At 39.6% G+C, this 11,948-nt stretch overlaps 1 protein-coding gene across 1 annotated transcript; it reads right to left on the reverse strand.

The window, feature by feature from the left end:
• Positions 1-9,175: 9,175 nt before the first annotated feature.
• On the reverse strand, positions 9,176-11,466 carry LOC101592965 (transcriptional repressor protein YY1-like). The gene is given in 2 exon segments (XM_012516240.2): positions 9,176-10,722; positions 10,725-11,466. Coding segments are annotated over 2 exon segments (1,236 nt in total). The 5' UTR covers positions 11,398-11,466; the 3' UTR covers positions 9,176-10,159.
• Positions 11,467-11,948: the final 482 nt, after the last annotated feature.

Raw genomic sequence — 11,948 nt, forward strand, 5'->3', positions numbered from 1 at the left:
TCAGCATATGGCAGCCTCGGGAATCTCTTGGCTTTTGGCAATGGAATGTCATTGTCTACTTCTATTGTCAAAAGATTTCTCCTTGTGTCTCTCTATCTTCACATGGCCTTAAAATGACACCAGCCATTGGTTTGTTGGTCACTCTAATTCAGTATTGCTTCACTTTAATTTATTTATCTGAAAGGACTTCCTGTCCATGAGTTTCACATCTTGAGAGTCTGGGAGAACACAAATTTGGGGGAGAAAAAACTTCAATCCAGTACAATAGGCAAATCCTAATTTTGTTTACCACTACCCCTTGCCTACCATCCCCTGCACTGATCTTCCTGTCTGTGGCCTTGTCCTGTCTTCTACTACATGTTTACTTTTCCTACAGCAATCATGAAGTTCTTTTGTTTTTTAAAATTTTTATTTACTTATTTATTTGATACAGGGTCTTGCAGTTCAGACTACCCAGCACTGGGATTATAGGCATGTGCCATCACATCTGGTTTCTGGGGCAGCACAGTGTGCCCAGGGACCTGGGGTCAGCACAGCATGTGGTACTGGGGATCAAATTCAGGTCCTTGTGCTTGCCATGCAGGCACTTAGACTGCCAAGCTGTCTCCCCAGCCATGAAGTTCTTTTCCCAAATGAAAATCAAAGTCATTTTTCTCTCTGATTAATCATCAACAATTTCTTCATCAGCCCTGGAATAATGTCCAAGCTCTTGAACAGAGCCTAAAGTTTATTTATTATCATTATTTTTAATGTATTTGATCATTACTGGCTCTTACTACACAGCTCAAACTCACAGTGATCCTCCTGTTTTTCAGTGTCCCTTGTGTTAGGATTACATGCTCAGACTCTGGCTGGATCAGCCCAGCCTGGAGATGGGGCTGTCATGGCATGTGTTGCCAGGGATATAACTCCGGTCCTTGTGCTTGCTTAAGCTTGCCTAAGCAGGAGCTTTAGTCTGCTGAGCTATGTCGCCGGCCCCCTAAAGTTCCTTTAGTATGTGTGTTGTCTTTCTGGTCAGCTTCTTTAGTTGTTCAAGGTCACATCTTTTCTTACATTTAAGCTTTGCACATGCTTTAGTCTAGTAAGCTCTCAGACTTTGCATGCGACATTTCTGTCTAGAAAGCCATCACCTTTTTGCAACTTTGGCTTCAACTTGGCCCATCCATTGTCTTCAGTATCTTCTGCACTGCAGCTCACTTCTCCTAAGATAATGCAGTTGCCTTTTCCGTCCCCTATACACCCGAATTCCCTGATCATTCATAATGTCTGTGAGGACAAGTACCAGAGAGAACATGTTTTTAACGCGTTACCAGCACCATGCAATGTCTGGTACACAGAGACATTGATTAGCATTTGTGGAACAAATGAGACCATTAGATGCTGTTACATTAATGACACATTTTTAAATCTGCTTGAGAGTGATAATCTTAATAGTTACTTCAAATATTTCTTTTTCCTATAAAGTACTTTAAATATGACAGAAACACTCTTTCTAAAAAAGAAGAGGGAGTGGATATTTACACTACATTTTTCAACTTTTCATCATAAGTTCAAGAAGCTGTTAAATCTTTAATTTGCCAGGTTTGTGTTTATATTGCAGGATGTAATCCTGACATTGTTCTCTCTTCCATAGCCACAGGGAGACAGAGAATCTTGTAGACTGAAGTTAGTGTCCCTGTCACCTGCAATGATAACATCAATCTGAAAATACACACTGAGTAGGTATTTGGTTGCTGACATGTCGTTTTGTAAAATGAAGAGCAAATGGGCAAGTGGGACGGGTGCCATCAGGGGAGCTGAGATTTGCTTGAACAACTCCATCGTGTCAGTGCCAACTTGGCAAAGAACCTCCTGGGCTTCTAATTTTACCTCTTTATTTCCCTTCCTTTCTCTATCTTGAAAAAATTATTTCTCATATTTATAGCTGCTCACAAGAGGTTTGCTGCTGTGTACAGAAGGCTAACCAAACCAAATCCAATAAGTCTGGAAATGAGTAGGAAACATGCACTAAATGGGACCACAGCTTCCTGCATTCTTTTTTAAAAATCAGGGACTTAAAACATAACTATGAAATCTATGGAAACAGAAAATTTCATTTTTGGGCAAGCCACTTGATATATATTTTTTGGAGCAGTATAGCTCCTATATCACCTGAACTATAAGAGCTAAAAATGCATAACTCTTAGAAACAAATAGAAGTGTAAATGTTTATGACTTCGGCTTGGCAATGGTTTCCTAAAAATAACACCAAAAGTAAAAGCAGTAAAATTTAAAAAAACAAATTAAATTTCTTTAATATTAAAAGCTTTTCTGTGTCAAAGGACACAGTGAAGTAGATAAAAAGCCAGACCACAGAATAAAGAGAAAATATTTTCAAATCATAAATCTGATAAGGGTCTAGTATCCAGAATGGATAAAGAACTTCTAAAGCTAAATAAAGTTTTTTTTAAAGGGCAAGTAACTTCAATAGATAATTCTCTAAGAATGATGTACAAATGACAAACAAATCACATGAAAAGATGCTGGGCATCTTTAGTTGTGGGGGAAATGCAAATTAAAACCACACTGAGCTGCCTCTTCACACCCACTAAAAGTTATAGTGAGCATACTGTTCAAAGAAAGGAAACAGCAAGGGTTAGAGAAATTGAAACTTTTGTACTTCATAGGTAGGAACAGAAAGTGGTGTGACCACTGTGTAAAGTAGTGTGGTAGTTCCTCAGAGGCTAACTAGCTCTGCTTTTAGCTAAACTCCAAAAAGGATTCAAGGCAGATGTGTAAACAATATCACGTGAAGACCACTCACATTAATAGTAATATGATTTAAGATTGCATACAGTGGTGTTGTATTCATAGAAATATTATTTGTTGTGGCCAAGTAAGGAAATTAACTCAACCATTGGTTAAAGAGAAAATAAATGAGCTACATTATCTGCTAGAATATTATTCAACCATTAAAAGGAATGATGTGCTCTTTGATGTGAAAATATAATTGAATCTTTTTTCCCATAATTTTATTGAGAAACAATTAGCAATGAGACAGTTTCAAATCAAATTGGTAGGACAGTTTCAATAATTAACACATTGCATACATTCTTTCTAGTGGTTAATTGCTGTACAAGATGCAGACATGATATCCTATTTACAAACACCATTAGAACAAATCACTCTATTCATCAAGAGAATGTAACTATATATCTAGCCTAACCACTTTGAATACACAGATACAAAATGAACATTCATCTGTATCCCTTTTTTTTGTTAAATTCTGTTATTTGAATATTATAGGTGTGTAAACTCAGCAAAATATTCTAAAAGAGTCCAGTAGTCCATAATAGTATTGGGTCTTCTGCTTCACTGGCAATTTCAGAAATTGTTGACCTGAGTCCCCTACAGCTCAACATAACACCATGGCTTTACTTCTTACATTTCGTTTTTATTCTTTCCTGCTGGATGGTTAAGACCAAGGTAAAGCAAGACCTATGCAACAAAAGTTGTAGCTTTTGGGTCTGATAAGGTCAGTGAAATCCCCTCAGGATTTATCCTGAGATCCTGTACCTCAGATTGTAAAACCTTTATCAGTGTCCACCATGTGGATGAATCACAGCCATTGTTTGGCCAATGTGCTCTCTGTGAAAGTCTCAGAGAATGTTTTCTCTCCATGTGACTCTCCTTAGGCACACTCTACATCATCGATCACTTTCCTCTTTGGCCCCATAATCTCCTTGATCAGAAAATTTGGGACACTACTGAGTTTACATGACGTTACAGTACAAGTTCTCATATGTCTTGAGTCTTAATTAACCTTGGAAGGCTAGGGCCAAAATGTTGACTTTCCTTGAAGCCTTCCTTTTTCTCTAACTTTGGTCTGCAAACTTAGGTTGTTAACCATCCAGAAGACAAGCTTATTGTTATTACCATACAACCTAGTCTGTTAAGCTTAACCTCACTCTCTGTCTTCATATCAAACATCTTAGGCATAACCTGGAACAGGTATTTTTCATCAAGTATTGATATGTTGAACTTTAAGTCCCTACAGAATATAATAAAAAACATTTAAAAATTAGAATATATTTTAAAAATAGACATAAAGAATTATATACTTTTTATGTTTACACATAAGTCCAAAAATCTGACCATGTACAACCCTGAAGTAGGACAGTCCCACAGTATTCCTTTTCCTGTCTCTTGCTTTCATTTGCCACCCACTTCTTTTTGAAAACCAACTACCCAAGAGACAGCATAGCAGTAACTGGCATGTCATGACAAGCAGCTCGTATTCAGAAGACCAGAATGACAGGCACTCCAAGTATGAAACTACTATTACAGATTACCACCTTCAGTGCAATTGCTTATTTCACAGGTATCAGTAACGGTGAGAATCTTTCCAATTAACTGCTAGATCCAAAAATCTTCTGGAGAGTCTCAGGATCATTGCCTTGCCCATCTTCTACATATAACTGTATGGCTTGACATTGCCATGTTTCCTAACTCTTCTCCATTCCCTCTCTTGATTAGTTAGTCCTCGAGATCCTGCTTTCTTCTTACTTTTATTATACCTTTCTATTTGTATTTCTTCTTTATAATTGAATCTTAAATATATTACTCAAAATAAAAGAAATCAGACACAATAGCAAAATATTACATAACTGCATATATAGGCAGTTATTATCTAATAGGTACAGAATTTCTTTGGAGGGTAACAGTATTCTGGAAATGAAATAATAATGATGGATGTACAGCATTCATAAATGTACCAGTAGTCACTGAATTTTGCCCTGCGGATTGCATGTGAACTTTATTTCAATAAGAAATCAGGAACACATTAAAAAAGCAATTCTTCAAAATGATGAAAAGTTATTTTAAAGTGCATTAAAACTCTAGACATTTCTTGACTTACAATCGTCAACTCCAACCCCTTATGCTTCTTTGCTAACACTGCCCTACAGGAGAAGCAGGTAGTGCGTAGCTGTGATGAACACAGTTTCTTTGTGAAGTCATATTTGCAAAACTATAGATGTATTCTCCAGTTGTCCTGTATTTCTTCCAGAGAGTACGCCATTGTCATAAATTACGCCAGGAACTGCAATAATTTAATCAATATTGTAATTAAACAATCCCCTTCTAAGAATATATTTATATACTGTGGTGTTGACAACTGGCTTTAAAGGAGCTCAGAGTTTAATAGTTTTGTATTTCATTTACAGTTCCCTCGCACCACTGACGTGATTGATTAGCCCCACAATTAGAAATTACATCCCCCTGCAGACTCCTCCATCTTGAATTGGGAAAATTGATTATATTTCCCTGGGGAGGTCAAGTCTCATAATGCAAATGTTAATTAATTTTTTATATTAAAAGCTAAATACCAAGATTGAATCCCTTTTATTAGGAGCTTCTTTTAATGAATTCCTTGCCCTTTGAACCTAAACAGTTTATCTTTGGATATATGCATTCAACTGAAGAACAAAAACGGTTGATTATGGGCACATCCACGTCGAGCCTTCTGACCAAGCTGTATGGATATACACCGATGACCTCTCAGTGGCTGACAAACTTAATCTCAGGCTCTTAACAGTTTTTCTCCCTTCCCATTTCTCTTTTCCTCTCCACTTCTCTTTGAAAAGTAATTTGAAAAATAAGCCAGGATGCTTAAGCAAGTAGCATCACTGTATTATTTACTTTGAAGATTTAGAGGAAAGGGGTTGATAAATGCTGTTTTCTTGAAATGTACTAGACAAGCATTGTGTCCACAATTATTATGGCAATGTAGACGGCAAAACAGAATGCACATAAGGTTTTTTTTCCACTTTCTACTAGTAGGATACATTACATAGGGTTTTGGGGTAGTAAAAGTTCATGACTTTAATGGAAAACATTTCCTATGCATTTTAGTAGAAATTTCTCTGGAAATTTAAATTAAAATGTAGCCAGTGATGATGATGCTATGCACTTAAAAGCAGTCTTTGTATGATCAGGGCTATCTGCAAAGCTTGCAGAGTTTTAAAACTGTTGTCATGCATCATCTCTGCATTAAAAACATTCCTCGAAGTCTGCTGTGGTTGGCATCTTATTTAAAACTAGATTTCTGGGATCAGGGTAACTTATTCAATTCTTCCCAGCATCAGAGCTTTGCCATAGTTCATTTTCTTAATGTTGTTCCTGTCGTCTTTCAAAAAGTTATAGTAAGTCTGCAATTAGTTTTTAAAAATCTCATTAAGTATCAAATGAGAAATCGTTAAATGTACTCTACTGCAAAAAGCATGGTAGACTTTGAAATCTACACCACTTGAAGTGTTCCACTTCAGAGCCCAGCATTCAGAGATCTGAGACATGTAGGCCATTAGAAAAAGATCTTATCAAGGGGCCTTCTATTTTTTGTTAAGATATGTGGTCTTTGGCTCAGTTTTTATATTGATGGCAATAAATATCTTGGATCTTCAGTTTTTGATTAATTATCTCCAGGCAGTATTCCTGGACTGTATTAATTATTCATGGCTCATAGTTCTTCTTTTCTGATATGTCCATGCCAGAGTTTAGCCAAAGCAAAGTGAGAACTTGGGTGGGTTGTCTTTAGCATTGCCCTTTCCAACTCTTGTGGGCTTTTCTTTAGTTTGGGCATCTACTCGACTTCCTGGCTGGGTGCACAGTACCTGCTGTTGTCTTCTGACTCATGGACATCTTCAACGGCTTGTGCAATCGAGACACATTCATCCAAACAGCACAGCATTCACCAGTGCTAGGGAGCCCGTAGAACTTGGCCCTCAGTCTCACAATGCCCCCATTCCAAAAGAAAAAAAAAAGCTCTCTAAAACGTGATATTGCATGAAATTCACCTTATACAATGTGAAACACAAATCTGGGTTTTATTTACTGTATGATAGTATAAATTGCATGTTTTTTAACAATAAAGGGGGCAGTAGTAATTTTTTTTCAGTGCTGGGGATGAAACCCAGGGCTGCATGTATGTTAGAGTTCTATCATTTAGCTACTTACACATATAACAGTATTTATTTTTTAAAGATATGTCATTGGATTGTAAATATTATCAGGCAAATCCTAGTGCTTGGACCACCTGGGGAAGACCAAATTTGCCAGAGCTGGGGAGATAGCTCAGTGACTAAGCACCTGCCTGATGAGTGCAAGAACCCCAGTTCCATCCACACACCGCACGCCCACCTGGCCCCAGGACTGGGCACAGTGACACACACCTGTTATCTCCGCATTGGGGAGGCTGAGACAGAAGGATCACTATGAGTCCAAGACCCTGTACCAAATAAATAAAGCTTAAAAAATATTTTTTTTAAATGGCCAGAGGTCTTGGTTGGTTCACCTACATGAAGAAAACCTGAGTCATAGAGGAGAGAGTAAAAGACAAGGACACCTCCAAGACCTGGATTTAGGAGAATGTGGGGCAGCTTGGAACTGCAGAGATGGACTGTGATACTGGGGCATTATGGCATGTGAATGAAACTGATGAAGAAGCTAGCCAGGAGGATATTTAAGTTTTGTTTTACATTATAAATGCTGATCTTGCCCTTCGATGTATTATAAAAGACATTGAAGTAGGTTAAACTCTGTCTAAATATTTTAGATGCTGAACAGAGGTGTCTTTGAATGACACTCCAGGCATGGTCTTGTATACACCTCTGCCTTACCTAGGATTATTTAGTACCTCGGTACTTCCAGTGAGTTTCATGCCTTTTATTGTTGGTCAAAATTATCTTTCTTTTACCATTTATCTTGAAAATCTACTTTCTAATGTCTATCTGTTAGATTCATGTAGATCCTTGGTACTAATTAAGTTGACAAATTTTCTACCTGATTTCAGTTTCTAGGGAATATAGCTGTTCAAAGATGAATTTTCAGTCACAGCTTTGTGACAGATCAATGTCACCTTCTTCCTCTGACCATCAAAATAGAGTAAAAAGGTAGCTATTTAAATGTAGTATGTATTTAAATTTAAAAGTTATTAGAATAAAAGACACACTGTCATTAATTCCTCTCAAAGTCTTTCTCCTTGTTTTGAACACACTCCAGCTTGTTATTCTTTTCATTTTTGGAATCAGTTCTGGAAGCTCTTTCATGATGAGATATCTTTAGCTGTAGCTATAGAATTTAGGTCAAAGAAAGAATCAAACATTTGGCCGAAATGTTTGTAAACATGACACTTTTCTTTGGGACTCTGGTGGAATGCAGAAAGACCTATGGTGAGACAAATAATTGAATATCTGTAACATATTTATTATTGTATGTTACCATGTTTTTGTCTTTGTATCTGCTATTTGTTTTTGTTTTTGTTCTTACTCTTCAAAATAAAATAAAATGAAATTTAAAAAGACCTATCCTATCCTCAAGGAATTTTCAGTCAGATGGGAGCAGCAAACAATAATCCGAAAACAACACACGTCAATGTTTATTCATGGGCTGTGCTAAGTGCTATGGAGGAAAGAGAATGCTAGGGAGGAAAGAACACATGGCAATGGATCTTTCCAAAGATTGGATCAAGGAGGGCTTCCCAGAGGAAGTGGCAAGGATCACAAAATATCATCTGGGGCAGAGAATGAATGGTCCAGTCAGCCATTAAAAAAAAAGAAAAGTGGAAAGGTCCTCACACAGGTCAGAGAAGGGGCACTGGTTTAAGAAGTAGAAGGGCATCTCTTAAATAAGAGTTATAAAAGCTGGACATTGGCCAAGCAATGGCCGTGACTCATCCACATGACTGACACTGACAAAGGTTCTACAATCTGAGGTACAAGATCTCAGGATAAATCCTGAGGGGATTTCACTGACCTTATCAAGCCCAAAAGCTACAATTCTTGTTGCATAGGTCCTGCTTTACCTTGGTCTTAACCATCCAGTAGAAAAGTATGAAGACGAAATATAGGAAGGAAAGCTATGGTGTTATGTTGAGCTATAGGGGACTCAGGTCAATAATTTCTGACATTGCCAGTTAAACAGAAGACCCAATGCTATTATGGGCTACTGAACTCTTTTAGAATATTTTGCTGAGTTTACACACCTATAATATTCAAATAATGGAACTTAGAAAAAAGGGGTATACAGATGAATGTCCATTTTGTATCTGTGTATTCAAAGTGGTTAGGATGGATGTATAGTTACATTCTCTTAATTAATAGAATGATTTGTTCTAATGGTGTTTTTTTTTTTTTTTTAAAGGAAACTTGAGTTGCTTTATTTAGCTTCCAATTTCTGGGAGGCTCAAGAATTTAAGTATTCTGGACAACAAAAGAAAATAAGACTGTACTTACAGATCTTTTTCTGCCATACTCTTCTTTAGGATTGCTATTTTATTGTTGCCCTCTCTATTACATGGGATGTACACATCAGGTGTTAAAAGGTACAATACATTCTACAACTGAGCACCACTTTCTGTAACTGAACAGGCAAAGAAATTACACTGAACATCAGCATCTGGCAGTATTTTTTGGAAAAAAAAGTGACTAAAATGGGTTTAAATTGATTAACACTATTAAATCACATCTAATATTTGATACTACATGATTCAATACAGCTATACAATACAATTATACAAAATGTGTTAACATCAAAGAATACAACCAAAATTAAGATAGCAAACAAAACCTATATAACTTTTTTTTGTACAGGAAAATACTTTTGAAGTATGCATGTAACTGCCCATTCTTTTAAAGAAAATCTGCAAGCAAAGTTATCAACCTCCAGAAAAATCACACATTGCATTACTAAGCATATCCCCAAAAAGTGTACAATATGCACACTTGGAAAATACAAAATTAAAAAAATTGTAAGCAACAGGTGAGCTTCATATTTATAAGAATGTGAAAAGAAGTCCCATTTTTTTTTTTTTTTAGCACTGTTGTATAAAGAATTGTCTTTTGATGCGAAGTTCATGAATTGTCCTCCTGCTGGGACCACACTTTACAAAAACACCGTGTTTTTGAAACGAGATTACAGAGCAAGATAGAGCATCTTAGCAATGTCATCTTATTAAAGTTTCTTTTTAAATTTTTACTACTTTATCAAAACAAGTCCCTTAGGTGTGTAGGATTCATTTTTAAAATTCTTCCTAGAAATAATATACAAAGGAGAGGCATATTTATTCCCAATCCCACTCCTGGAAGATGCTTCACGTGGCTGAGAAGGGTCTTCTCTCTTCTTTTCACTGGTTGTTTTTGGCTTTAGCGTGTGTTAAGATGTGAGATTTCAGGTTAGTTGACTGAGCAAACTTCTTATTACAGCCATCGAAGGGGCACACATAGGGCCTGTCTCCCTTATGGATTCGCACATGTGTGCGCAAATTGAAGTCCAGTGAAAAGCACTTCCCGCAGCCTTCGAACATGCACTGAAAAGGCTTCTCTCCAGTATGAACCAGCTGGTGTCGCTTTAGCTTTGAGCTCTCAACGAAAGCTTTGCCACATTCTGCACAGACGTGGACTCGGGGGCCGTGGGTGTGCAGATGTTTTCTCATAGCAGAGTTATCCCTGAACATCTTTGTGCAGCCTTTATGAGGGCAAGCTATTGTTCTTGGAGCATCGTCTTCTTTAATTTTTCTTGGCTCCATTCTTGCAAATTCTGCCAACTGTTTAGGGTCCGAGAGGTCAATACCAGGTATTCCTCCAGGAGGGAGTTTCTTTCCTGTCATATACTCTGAATAGCCAGGAGGTGAGTTCTCTCCAATGATCTGTTCTTCAACCACTGTCTCGTGGTCAATATCTTTTTTTCATCTGACGACCACATGGTGACCGAGAACTCGCCCTCCAGGGTCTTGATCTGCACCTGCTTCTGCTCCCACTTCTTGCCGCCCGGGTCGGCGCCGCCGCCGCCCGCCGCGCCGGCCCCGCCGCCCAGGTAGCTCTTCTTGTTGCCCTTCTTGCCGCCACCCTTCTTGACGCGGCCGCCGCCTGACGACGAGCCGCCGCCGCCGCCGCTCTTGCCGGCCGCCGCCACGGTGACCAGCGTCTGCTCGATGTAGTCGTCGTCGCCGCCGGCGGGCGCGGGCACCGGAATGAGGATCTGGTCCTCGAAGCCGTCCTCGGCGCGCAGCCCGTCCGAGTCGTCGCCGCCCACCACCTCCTCGCGCGTCTGCACCAGGATCACCTCCTGGTGGTGGTGCACCTGGCTCGGGTCGTCGGTGACCAGCGGCTGCAACGCGATCATGGGCGGGTGGTGGTGGTGGTGGTGGTGGTGGTGGCCGGCATGCCCGTGGCCGCCCCCGCCACCGTGGTCGCCGCCGCCGCCGTCCTCATCGTCGTCTTCCTCCTCCTCCTCCTCGCCCACCACCGTGGTCTCGATAGTCTCCACCGGGATGGTCTCTACCTCGATCTCGTGCAGCTCCACGATCTCGGCCGGCATCTCCGAGCCGTCCGTGGCGATGTAGAGGGTGTCGCCCGAGGCCATTGCCGCGGCGGCCTCGGCGTGGGGGCTGCGGGCGGGCGGGCGCGGAGGCGGCCGGCAGTGGGGAAGGAAGGAGAGCTGGTGTTTGTAAATAGGATCTCAAGTCTGCATCTTGTACAGCAATTAACCACTAAGAAGAATATATGCAGTGTGTTAGTTATTGAAACTATCCTACCGATTTAATTTGAAACTGTCTCATTGCTATCTGTTTATCAATAAAATTATGAAAAAAAAGTTATGGCTGGTGAGATAGCTCAGCAGACTAAGCACCTTCTTAGGCAAGTGCAGGGACTGGAGTTTGATCCCGGCACCGCATGCTGTGCTAGCCCCACCCCTTGGAGTGCTGAGCTGGCCACCAAGACTGGGAGAAGTGGTGCGCACCTGTAATCCCACACTGGGAAGGCTGAAATCAGGAGGATCACTAAGAGTCTGAGCTACATAGTGAGACCCTGTACCAAATACATAAGAGGTATAAAAACCAAATGCAAGGAAATAACACGATCAAACCTGTGTTGGAAGCCTGAAGTGAGGGGGGGTGAGAAAGATGGTTACCA

Source organism: Octodon degus, unplaced genomic scaffold (assembly GCF_000260255.1).
Source record: "Octodon degus isolate 3935 unplaced genomic scaffold, OctDeg1.0 scaffold00096, whole genome shotgun sequence".
In the NCBI taxonomy this organism is placed as follows: Eukaryota; Metazoa; Chordata; class Mammalia; order Rodentia; family Octodontidae; genus Octodon; species Octodon degus.